This window comes from Emys orbicularis, chromosome 3 (genome assembly GCF_028017835.1).
Source record: "Emys orbicularis isolate rEmyOrb1 chromosome 3, rEmyOrb1.hap1, whole genome shotgun sequence".
Lineage (NCBI taxonomy): Eukaryota > Metazoa > Chordata > Testudines > Emydidae > Emys > Emys orbicularis.
In genome coordinates this window covers 144,272,867-144,285,665 of record NC_088685.1, presented here as the reverse complement: position 1 = coordinate 144,285,665, position 12,799 = coordinate 144,272,867, and the positions used below count along the sequence as shown (strand labels likewise).

General features: G+C 44.9%; 1 protein-coding gene across 1 annotated transcript in view; it reads right to left on the bottom strand.

Annotated features, from left to right (window-relative positions):
* KIF26B (kinesin family member 26B) overlaps nucleotides 1–12,799 on the bottom strand; it is a 424,817-nt gene that overhangs the window by 75,911 nt on the left and 336,107 nt on the right. The window contains exons 8-9 of the mRNA XM_065401573.1: nucleotides 10,728–10,990; nucleotides 5,929–6,112 (exon numbers count right to left, since the gene is read on the bottom strand). Coding sequence (XP_065257645.1) covers nucleotides 5,929–6,112; nucleotides 10,728–10,990 — 447 coding nt within the window. The remainder of the gene's footprint in view (nucleotides 1–5,928; nucleotides 6,113–10,727; nucleotides 10,991–12,799) is intronic.

The window sequence follows — 12,799 nt, the reverse complement described above, 5'->3', positions numbered from 1 at the left end:
AAAAGGGTAAAAACACTCAAAAATGAGACCAACCCCCCCCCCCCCAAATTCCTCTTGGGTCAAACAGACTGAATCAAAGACTGAATTTTTAGCTGTAGTTTGTCAATCAAGACCTAATCACTATTGCTCTGACTTGTTATTTTGATTCAATGAAAGGCATGGGGGTTGATTAAAAAGGAATGGCTGGCTCATTGGATTTATGGAAGACATGGAGAAAATGTAATACCTTTGTGATGGGATCCTTTTAGAAAGAACAAAGTTATCAGTGCAGCAGCATCCAGAAGAGGTCCGTGGTTAAAAATGAAAGTAAAAATGGCCACCCGTGGAAAAATGGACAGTTACCGCTTTCCTGAGAAAAGGAGAGGATTTGAAGTGCATGTGGAAAGGCTGCAGCAATATTTTTATGCCAATGGCACTGAGCATTGTTCTAAATGGTTGATCAACAGACATTTTCTTTCCTGAAAGTTTTGTTTCCATTAAATATTGGCTGATATGAACTATGAGGACTTGACTGAAGTGCTTATGAATCACTTATACCCCAAGCAGACATCCTAGGTGCAAGATGTACAATTCACTTCAGAAAACACAGAGAAGGAGAAAATGTATCTGATTTTTGGCTTGTCCTAAATTGCTGTTCACAGCCTGTCATTCTGGGAGCCATCTGTCATGAGAGTTATGTAGGTAGACCCAAAAATCCAGAACTAAGAACTGTGTCACAGAAAGAAACTTAACCTTAGTATCTACTGCTGCTTTGTAGTATCTACTGCTGCTTTGAGTCCATCCAGAGAAATGCACAGCTATTTGAGAGAGCCCCTCTATGTATCATGCAAAGAAAGGAAGGAAATCTCAGCCCACAGGTGCAGGAGTCACTACACCAGGAGGACATCAGAAAGATGGATGGATCCATGTATTTATTATCCGTTGTTTGGAAACATCACATCAACCAGAGCTGTGTTTCATCAATAAGCTGAAGTTCAGGTGCCGTGGTATGAGGACATGCAGCCTAGGCTTGTATGTACCACAGTGGAGAAAGGAATTCAGCAAAAGGAAATCATTTTCACCTAAAAACATAGAACAGCATTTCAGCTATGTGAATGGAGAGTGGACTCCTACAAAATCTCTGTGTAACTCCCTTTGGAATTTGCTAGTTCCGAGAACACTGAACTGAGCCTCTTTGGGTCCTACCCTCTGAACTACAGCAACAATGGCTGCAGAACCTCTAGACACCATTTCCCAGTCTGCACAGGAATGGGGGCAGGGACAGGGACACAATAGATGGGAAATTCCTACAAAAGCCAATGGGGAGCTTCGGATAGAGTGGTTTATATGAACAGTTTGCTGAGCCAAGGACTGCACAGTCCATAAGAAAGATCGTTTTGGTTAATGTAATCCAACACACTTTTTCACACAGTGTATGAGAGATTGTATCCTTATTCTTGTTGGGTTTTTTTTTTAACTCAGTTTGTCAGTGGAAAGTGATGACTATGGAATATAAGAGTAATACCCAAAAGTTCACAGCTTCAGATTCTGGTTGAATTTCACTGATCGCCACCAAGGAAAAGTGAAAATGACAAGTTTGATGATTTGAAGTTCATTTTGGTTGCCAGATTTGGACCAAGGTACTGAAATTAGTCAAACTGAACCCTATAGCAGTCACTGTATTATGCCACGTGTCATCTATGGAAGTCAGCTACTGAGCCTTGGTGAAGATTATGCATTAATATTGCTGAGAAGAATCAATGGCATGTGTTTAGTTGCTGCCAATGATTATTCCAAGTGGCCAGACCTGGCACACAGGACAAACACTTCTGGTACTCAGACCACTGGGCATTGGGAATATGTTTCCTGCATATGGTTAGCCTGAAGAGAGAGTTTCAGATAAACAGGCTAAGATTGTTACTGAGGAACTTCAGATTTTTCTCAAGAGAAATTCAGATACATGTAAAGATCAGCTGCTCGTCATCCAGTACCAAGTGGGCCAGCAGAACATTCTGTGCAGAAACTTAAGAGAATCAGCAAGTCAAAACAAGACTTGTTTTTAGGCTGACAGCACCACCCACTCAATCTGGGATCTGAAGTTCTCCATTCTGCATGCTTTTTACCACCAAAAATTCTGCAATCCAAAGTTAGGTGGCAGTTTTTGCTGAAGATGAGATAAGATGAATACCATAAGATTTCATTGTCCATGGCCAGCTTGACTCTGCAGTACTGACAGTTAAAAAAAACAACAACACTTGTAACATCACAGGCATAATTCCATTGATTTCAATGGCACTGTGCCTGCTTCTGACATTAATTACTTCTGGCCTATCATGAATCAGGACTGTAGGTAAGTATAGTACCAAATTGTCATTTTTACAATCACTTTTCTGAACACAACCAAACTGAAGCTCTTTGATCTTTGACTCACTAGAAGCTGCCTTTTTTTTTTTTTTTTTACCCTATTGGTTGAACCAACACTACTATCTTGCCATTGTTTTCTAAAAACTGCTTCACTACAGCAAACTAGGCTCTGATCATCACTAGGAATCCTTTCCTAGCATAACCCTCTCCCCACAAAATGCACACTCCTCCAATCATCAACTAGATCGTTGACCTCTTTGGCTTAATAGGTCACCCAGATATGGAAACATTCTGTCAGGGTGGTATGGCTTGAAAGCAAAACCTACCTACAACTAGGGAATGATGCATTTCCCATTATAAATCTATGGGATCATGTAATCTTTTAGAAGTAGTCATTAAAGCCATCAGGAAACAATACATTTTACTCCACAGCTCTTTTTAAAATTGTATTTGAAAACAGGTTGTGTGTGTGCATATGTAAAAAGCATGGAGTATTAAATGACTTTAATGGTAATGCCCTCAAAACCAGTCCACTTCCTTCCTAACAACCAGATAGTTTGAGCATTCACAGTCTTCCTTTCCAGTGCAGGGTGGTTAATTAATAAACCTTTAGTTAATTGAGTTTTGGCTGCCAATTCCACAGGGGTTATTACTTAAACACATGCAATCTCCACTTTCATTTAAGCAACTGTAGCTCTTACATTTTAAATACAGTACAGTATATTTGAATACACTGCATTCAAACTTTAGGCATAAATATGGCAATGATGTCCATTCTTTGGACATCTTAGATTGTAGTCTGCTCACCATCACAAATTGTCTGTAGAGACTACACAAGCTGAAATATTCACGATCTCTGCAGTGCTATTTAGGCCCACAAGAACTATACATTAGAGAGAAATTTTGTCATCAGAAAATGCCAATTTAACAAAACCAAAACTTTTCACAAGAAAGAGTCAATTCTGATAATTTTTTCAAAGCTACAATGTTTTTAAAAAGTTTTGAAATTGTCAAAACATTTTGTTTCAACATTTTTGAAACAAAAAATTATTTTTCTAGTTTGAAACAACTTCTCATTTCAAAATGTAAGCTAATTATAGTAAAAATAAATCAAATAAAAGAGGTCAAAATTGAAACAAAATGTTTCAAAGTTATCGAAACAAGACATTGCAATTGATCTGAAGTTAAATTTTTTCCCCCAATTTTGGTTGGCGATAATTTGAGATTGACTTTTCATCCTGATTCAGGATGGGAATGTTTTTTGATATCCTGACATTTTTTGGAACACAGGAAAATCTTTACCGCTCTGCTCCACTAAACATATTGTAATGAACCTTCTGGCTCCTTATTGGATGCTATGTTAGTATCCAGTGCAACATTCAGCCTGCAGAGGGCTTCATAATCCCTTTCCTGTTCTGGATGAATAGGGCCCTACCAAATTCACGGTCCATTTTGGTCAATTTCATGGTCATAGGATTTTTAAAATTGTAAATTTCATGATTTCAGCTATTCAAATCTGAAATTTCACGGTGTTGTAATTGTAGGGGTCCTGACCCAAAAAAGACTTGTGGGGGGTCGCAAGGTTATTGTAGGGGGGTTACGGTATTGCTACCCTTACTTCTGCGCTGCTGCTGGCAGTGGTGCTGCTGTCAGAGCTGGGCGGCCGGAGAGCGGCAGCTGCTGGCTGGGAGTCAGCTCTGAAAGCAGAGCCGCTGCCAGCAGCAGCACAGAAGTCAGGGTGGCATGGTATGGTATTGCCCTCCTTACTTCTGTGCTGCTGCTGGCGGGGCGCTGCCTTCAGAGCTGGGAACCCAGCCAACAGCCACTGCTCTCCGGCCGCCCAGCTCTGAACGCAGCGCAGAAGTAAGGGTGGCAATACTGCAACCCTCTAAAATAACTTTTTGCGACCCCGTGCAACTCCCTTTTGGGTCAGGACCCCCAATTTGAGAAATGCTGGTCTCCCCCGTGAAATCTGTATAGTATAGAATAAAAGCCCATGAAAGACCAGACTTCATGGGGGGAGACCAGATTTCACAGTCTGTGATGCATTTTTCATGGCCGTGAATTTGGTAGGGTCCTAGAGATGGAATACTGGCAGAGGTTAAAGAGGACCTGGGCTCAGGAGGGAGCTGGAGGTTGGGTATGAGCAAGAGCAACCAGGAGCTGGCTGCAGAGAGAAGTATGGACAGCTTGGGAGCTGGGACTGAAGGGCAGAAAGCCAGAATGGGAGCAGCCCGTTGCTTGGAAGGGGGACAGTGTTAGTGATGGATACCAAACAATGGGCTGCAAAGGTGGGGGTGGTTTGTATGGATGGGTCAGAACAAGATAACGGGTCAGACAAAAAGGACTGGACTCTGACCAGCATGCTGTTGGCTCTAATGCGAGTACTCCTGGCACTAGGCCCAAGAAGCCCTACCGACATTCCCTGTACTGTTCGGCCCCCCAGGGGCTAGATTGGGAGCTGCTGGGTGTTGTGTTTACTATCTTTTGTTCGTAACTCAAGACCACAGCGCCACATGTAACTGCAATATTTGTTTCTGGCAGCCCGAGTAAAGCAACCCTGTATTCATTGTATGGCAAGCGTTTATGGGAACCCAAAGGGTCTAGTGCTGGGAATGGCTACAGTGTTTGCTTCTGAGCATGTGGGACAGCTGGCACGTTGCCATGCCGGTATGTTACAGCATTCACAGTGACTTCCTGCTCTGGGGACTGCTACAATATGTGCAACAGACTCTCCTGCAACAGTTTTGAAGCATTTTTGTCTTCTTGGTACTTGGCTTTCCCCAGACAGAAATGCCTTTGTAAAAGCTCTCAGAACCTCTCTTAAGGGCTAATTCTGTAACCATGAAAACAAACGGGTTGCAATTTATTAAAAAAAAAAAAAAACAGGTCCAGAGCCAGTCCTTAGTCCCTCAAAATCAATGGGAATTTTTCCTGAGGAAGTACTGAGTGAGAATTATTGTTTTTATCTATCATTTGTATTAGAGTAGTGCTACCAAACAAGAGCATGTCCTCATGGTGCCAGGCACTGTACAAACACATAGCAAGAGGCAGTCCCCGAGTCAAAGAATTCACAATCTAAATATTATTTGTTTTACAATAGTGCCTAGAAGCTCTGAGATGTTGACCTTATTGTGCTGGGCACTATAGAAACATATAAGAAGAAACAGTCCCTGCCCTGCAGAGTTTAACAGTCTACATGGACATGATAGAGAAAGTAGTAGTATTATCCTCAATTGAGGCTATCCCCTACTGATGAAAAGAACCTTCAGTCTCCATGGTCTTTTGATCCTTAGCTTCTGTGCTGAGGCTCCCAGCAAGGGTGATAATTAAGGCCAAGTCTGATGGTGTTTTTCATTTAGATGTATAGACCCGTCCACTAATTCACACCACAAAGGCAACTGAACAGCCAACAGATAACAACAACTTCTCGTCACGAATGACTTGGGCTCTGTTGGCATTTTCAACGGAACTATGCTAATCAGCTAATGTACACCAGGAGACAATTTGGCCCCTATCTTTTCAAGGACACCAGTTAATAGAATTGCATGTGGTGAGGACACAGAAGAAAACGGAATGACTTACTGCCACCTTTGCCGCTCTTCTCCATTCGGTATTGGTAGATGTGCAGAGTGAAGAGCATGTGCGAGTTCCTGTGGTCCTCCTCATCACAGTCTCGCTGGTTGCTTCGGCGGGAGGCTATTGCTGCATCGAGGAAGAAGGCAGCCTTCTCCGCAGTGGGGGCACGGAGCTCACTCTGGTTTTGAAGCTGCAAGGCAACACAGGGGAAAGCAAATAAAGAAGCTCTGTTGGGTTTCAGCACTAGCAGGTAACATTCTTGGTGCCCTGAAGTCTAAGCACAGCTAAATGCACTAGGGACATAGGATTGTGATACTGGATCAGACCCGGGGTTCAGCTGTCCTGTCAACGAGCATGGCTAGTACCAGATGCTTTAGAAGATAGATTGCCATTTCCAGGCTTTTGCCTGAGAATATACGGCTGTACCTTTGGCTGCAGTTCTATGAAAATCTAAGGACTAGACGTACTCCTAGGGGGATGGAAGGATACGTGTAAGTGTCTATGTTGCATTACTTTCCTAAACCTTAAGCCACGTATTATATCACATTACCTTGGACTTGCAGTTGGTTTTTAAGCACCACCGTTTGCAGTTCATTGCCATTCAGTTTCAGAGCTGTCAGTTAACAGGCATTACCACTGTGTTTGCGCTGCTAAAGTGGGATTACTGTGTTATCCCCTTTTGAGATTTAACACAGAAATGAACCACTGTAGCAGACATATAAATTCATGTGTCTTTTTATACACATTGTACATGCCCAGGTCCTCGTTCTTGCTTTTCTCCCTCTCTGCACTTAGGCCCCAAAAATGTCCACGAGGAGGCTTTGCACTGGCTGCAGCCCGTGTTTAAAACAACAACAACAACAACAACAAAAGAACACGACACTTCTCAGTCACATCGATGGAAGCAGGGATCACTAATGGGCACAAGGCTCCTCTACGTATTCAGTTTGTTTTTAAAAAAAGAAAACCCAAATGTCACATGGAAGTGCTGTTTTTGCATCTCCCTGGATGTGACAACCTAGAGGCTTGCTAATATCAGCGATGGAATCACAGTGTGGAGAAGTTAGAACTATTGAGTGGATTCATCCCGGTACCTGTGCTACAGTCTGTGAAGGGACCAAGCAAAGGAGGGTTGGGCCTCCCCTATTCAGGGGTTGCCAGGGTTGCCCTGACTTGTGCTTCCCACTGCAATAGCACCTAAAGGCCTTGCAACAGCAGGGAACAACTGGTTCAGGCTCTCAACATGCCAGGGGGAATTCTGAGCTGGACTGCCCTTCAGAGAGGCACAATATATCCCAGAGCTCTCCAGAATGCTCCCTTCTCTGTACCTGGCCAGCTCTGCTGACTGGGGCAGATGGGCAGGCGCAGGACTATGGCTTGTGTGCCAGGGACTGAGGAGGGAGCAGTCCCTGCACTCTGGGAAACCAAAAGTCTGTAGACTGTACTCAGCCCTTGTGAGAGGTGGAGGAAGAACACAAAGGAGAGGAAGCACCCTTGTGTCTTCCCCCACAAGTTGGTCAAAGGCAATCCATTAGACGAAGCACATGTCATGTACATACAATCGCATTTGCTGGACCTCAGTCACAGTCTCCAGAGTTGGGAATGTAAACTGCTCTTCTCTCTCCAAAATGAGAGCCAGCATGAAGTCAGATATTATTAACCCTTGATAACATGAGGAATGTGTGCGTGCTTCATGTCATCAAACGTTAGTTTGGAGAAGTGACACGTGATTATGAAATATGACACTCATAGCTCCATAGATTCCAAGGCCAGAAGGGACCATTACACCACCTAGTCTGACCTCCTGTATAACACAGGCCACAGAACTTCCCCAAGATAATCCCTAGAGCAGAGCTTTTAGAAAACCATCCAATCTTGAATTTAAAATGGTCAGTGATGGAGAATCCACAACGACCCTTGTTGAATTATTCCAGCGGTTAATTACCCTCACTGTCAAAAATTTATACCTTATTTCCAAGTCTGAATTTCCAGCCGTTGGATCGTATTACACCTTTCTCTGCTAGACTGAAGAGCCCATTATTAAATATCTGTTCCTCATGTAGATACTTATAGACTGTGATCAAGTCACCCCTTAACCTTCTCTTTGTTAAACTAAATAGATTGAGCTCTTTGAGTCTCTCAATATAGCGCATGTTTTCTCATCCTTGAATCATTTTTATGGCTCTTGTCTCCAATTAATTAACATCCTTCTTGAACGGTGGGCACCAAAACTGGACACAGTATTCCAGCAGCGGGCACACCAGTGCCAAATACAGAGGTAAAATAACCTCTCTACTTCTACTTGTAATTCCCCCGTATATCCATCCAAGGATCACATTAGTTCTTTTGCCCACCGTGCAGGGGCGGCTCCAGGCACCAACACACCAAGCGCGTGCCTGGGGCGGCAAGCCGCGGGGGGCGGCCTGCCAGTCGCCGTGAGGGCGGCAGTCAGGCTGCCTTTGGCGGCGTGCCTGCGGGAGGTCCGCCGGTCCCGCGGCTTCGGCGGCAATTCAGCGGCGGGTACGCTGAAGGCGCGGGACCGTCGGACTTCCCGCAGGCATGCCACCGAATCCACATTACCAGCAGACCTTCCGCAGGCACGCCGCCGAAGGCTGCCTCACTGCCGTGCTTGGGGCGGCAAAATACATAGAGCCGCCCCTGCCACCGTGTCACACCGGGAGTTCATGTTCAGCTGATTAGCCCCCACAACCCAAAAATCTTTTTCAGAGTCACTGCTTCCCTATGTTCCTAGATGTATACATTTACGTTTAGCCATATTAAAACACAGTGTTTGCCTGTGCCCAGCTTGCTCTGTATCAGTGACCTCTCTTCATTATTTACCTCTCCCCCTATTTTTGTGTCATCTGCAAACTTTATCAGTGATGATTTTATGTTTTCTTTCAGGTCATTGATAAAAATGTTAAATAGCATTGGGATAAGAACCGACCCTGCATGACCCCACTGGAAACACACCCGCTAGATGACGATTCCCTGTTTACAATTACATTTTGAGACCTATCAGTTAGCTAGTTTTTAATCCATGCCCTGTTAATTTTTAATAATTGTCCATACACCCATGATGGCATTGGTGTTGGTAATACACAGAGCTGGTCCACAGACTACAGGGGAGGCCTGTTTGTCTGAGAGGTTTAAATACACTGACAAGTTTCCTTTTTCAGCCCTTACTATGAGTGCAGCCCAGGAGTAAGTTCCTCTTCTAAAAGAGAGGGAGCCCAAATAAAGGGTGAATAAAGTCATTAGAAGGCTAGAATCCGCCTAACCAAGTCCCACTAATCTACTTGCTTTCTTACTAACGCATATTTTCTCAGTTGATGCAGAGCACAGTTTGTGGTAGATCTATAATAAAACAACCTCACCGTGTAAGCAACAAGATAATCCTCAAAACCATATACACTAAACTCCGATTAAGAATAATATGACATATAGGAATTATGTTGCTGATTTTGTACATATATTAATAGAACATTTTACCTTCTTTTCCTCTGAGTATATCAAGCATTAATTCAGTTGTGTTGTATGAAGCTGTGAAACCTTTAGGCCCTTGTTTTCTACATACTGCACTTTGACAGTTGGGGTTGACAATACTGTACATCATCCTGTGGTCCTGCTTCTGCTGTCCCCACTCTCTAGAGAGATTGGTGCCCTGAGGCTGCTAGGTGCTTAGGGTTCAGAGACTGTAATTGTGCCCTGTCATGGATTTCCCTGCAACTTGTGAGCTCACATGGGGACAAGGCCTGTTAGTGGGCATTTTTTGTACCAACTAAGTAAAAGTAAAAAAACCATAGACTTTCTAGTGGTTGCCCAGGAGGTAATATGAACTACTTAGGTGTTCCTGCTGACTCTCCACGCCTGAAGAGAGTTGGAGTTATTCTTGGCTTGCCCAGCTCTAACATTTATTTCTTGGCAACAATTAATAAGTAGCTATTAATACTTCCTACAACATTGCTAATGTTAATGCTATGAATAATGTAGTTTATAGAGAGATAAACAGCCATATAAATGGTTTCCAGCTATTTGTGCAATACTGTAAATATTTTAGCTTGTTGTTTTATAAAAGAGATCCCATTTCTTCTCTTTTTTTAGGGGGGGTGGAGGGAAGGTGAATTTTGTTTGTTCTGAATGTTTTCAAATTTTATTGCAAACATCAACCCCTGCTCATCATCAGTCATATTGGAGGTACAAATATTGAGGCCAGGAAAGCAGATGGCCCCACAGCTGCAGGTCATAAAGTTCTTGTGTGTTTCAAAGTAAACACATTCAAGTCTGCAAAGTTTATGCTTCAAGTAGTTCTTGAATTTGAGTTCTACCATCTCAGTAGCTCAGAAAAATATCACTAGGCTTGGCAGAATTTGATTTAAATTTTTTGATCATTTTGATTGAATAATATCAAGGTTTAAGCATATTTTAATTTTTATCAAATTAAATTTTCACAGTTGCAGGAAATTGGGGAGGGTCGGACAATAATTATTTAAATGACAGTAGACGTTGAGAATCAAAAAGTTAAAGCTTTATAACTGTTAAATCAAATATTGCCAGCATCACATCAAAATATACAAGTAAATATCCTTAAACCAAACTCGAATAAGTTCTCAAGACGCATTTTTCTTACTTTGCCTATCTGGAAAGTTCAGTTATCATGGATGGAAATATTTTTATCACTTTTGTGTGTATGGAGCAATTGATGTTTACCAGCATTTACTGATGAAAATCTAATCCTTTCAAGCCTAAATATCACATTGCTAGAGATTAGTTTCCATTTAAAATAAATCTTAAAATTCATTCACCTGCATGCCACAGATTGGGTCCTCACAAAGGTAGACACCTGGGGACTGACCATCCTGCAGGCTGCCTGTAGCTACTTCTGACAGTAAGTCCCTCAGATTTTCTTCTTTCCCCCACACTTCCACTGCAGAGATCCGGACTGAGAAGCGGGCCCCCGTCTTCTCTTTCCGTTCATTAATCAGCTTGAAGAGCCATGAGATGGCGCAGGGGATTATGCCTAGGTTCTGCATGGAATCATCTTTTCCAATCATGGTGTATGACTTTCCTGTCAGGTAGGAGGGAGGGGAAAAAAGAAAACTAAATTACACTCAGTGCATCCAGATCTTTCTGTCAAGTGACATTATTCTGCACAGGCTCAAGAAAACCATTTCCTTTACTAAAGACAGACAGACACAGACAGACAGATGGAAAGAAAGGACAAATGACAGCATTTAAAACTGGTAGGCTAGATCCAGAGCTGCGATCCATTTCTCTGCAGCATTCTGCCACCATAAAGGGGGTGAAAAACAGCCAGATCTTCCTACATGAAGATTCCCCTAACATTCAAGGAATCCTTAGCTGGGATATAGCCAGGGCCGGCTCTGGCTTTTTTGCCGCCCTAGGCAAAAAAGCCACCGGCCGCCCCCCCGCCCCCCCCCCCATTGCGGCAGGGGAGGGCGCCGAGCCCGGCCGCGCGCCCGCAGTCCCCAACCGGCCGGAGCGCCGGGGGGAGGGTGGAGAGCCCAGTTGGGGCTCTCCGCTCTCCCCGGCGGCCAGAGCGCCGGGGGGAGGGCGGAGAGCCCCCGGTGGCCAGAGCGCCGGGGGGAGGGTGGCGAGCCCGGCCGGGGCTCTCCGCTCTCCCCGGCGGCCAGAGCGCCGGGGGGAGGGCGGAGAGCCCCCGGTGGCCAGAGCGCCGGGGGGAGGTCGGCGAGCCCGGCCGGGGCTCTCCGCTCTCCCCGGCGGCCAGAGCGCCGGGGGGAGGTCGGCGAGCCCGGCCGGGGCTCTCCGCTCTCCCAGGCGGCCAGAGCGCCGGGGGGAGGGCGGCGAGCCCGGCCGGGGCTCTCCGCTCTCCCCGGCGGCCAGAGCGCCGGGGGGAGGGCGGCGAGCCCGGCCGGGGCCCCGCTCTCCCCGGCGGCCGGAGCGCCGCGGGGAGGGCGGCGAGCCCAGTCGCGGCCCCGCTCTCGGGCCGGAGCACCCCACCGCGCCGCCCCCCTCCAGGCACCGCCCCAAGCACACGCTTGGTGGGCTGGTGCCTGGAGCCGGCCCTGGATATAGCTGGCTCCTACACCACTCTGCAGCCACCAGTGTAGAGGGCATGTCGGGTAGGGTGGACGATGGGCGAGTGTCATGTGCTCCAACAATCCCTAGTTTGGAAATGATCTCCTGGTGGGAGGAATGTTACTAGCCAGCATACTTTAGAGCAGCCCCTAGATGGTTCTATAGGATGCTGGGGCTGGAAATGCATAGAGCTGGCCCCGGGATCAGGGAGCTGCAGCTGGCTCTTTTCTGCATCCCCACCCCTTAGCTACACTCAGCAGAAGCTAGGCATATCAGATCATCTGGTCCAGAGGTGGTCCCACGATGTGGAGTTTGGATCCAGATCAAAACGTTCCCTAAGTTTGGTGTTCTCTGGAACCAGGATTTTGGTGCAGGCCTGTCTCTGTTTAAAACATCTGTTAATTAAAAGCATGCATACAGTATTACCTTACTCTGTTTTCTGTATTACTTCAAATAATATACATAGTTAAGTTTTCAGAATCTTTCTCATTTATAGCTCTTTCTATAGCTGTCACACAAACGATATTGATATGCATACATTTTAGACAATTTCTCGTGGCTTTTTTTCTTACCTTATTTCATTTCATGAATTATGGACATAAGTGGAATCTAATGTTAAGAAGATTAGTGCAGCAAGATATTTTTAGACTTTACAACTCTTTGTGAAACTGTCTGTGTCTCTCTGTAGGAGAGGGAATGGTGGGGAAGGCAGTTAATGAAGCAGCTGCACACTGACAGCTAATGTTTTATACTTTATCTCAGTCTACATTAGATAATTTAAAAACGTGAAAATCGGGAGGCAGAGTTGGCCAATTGG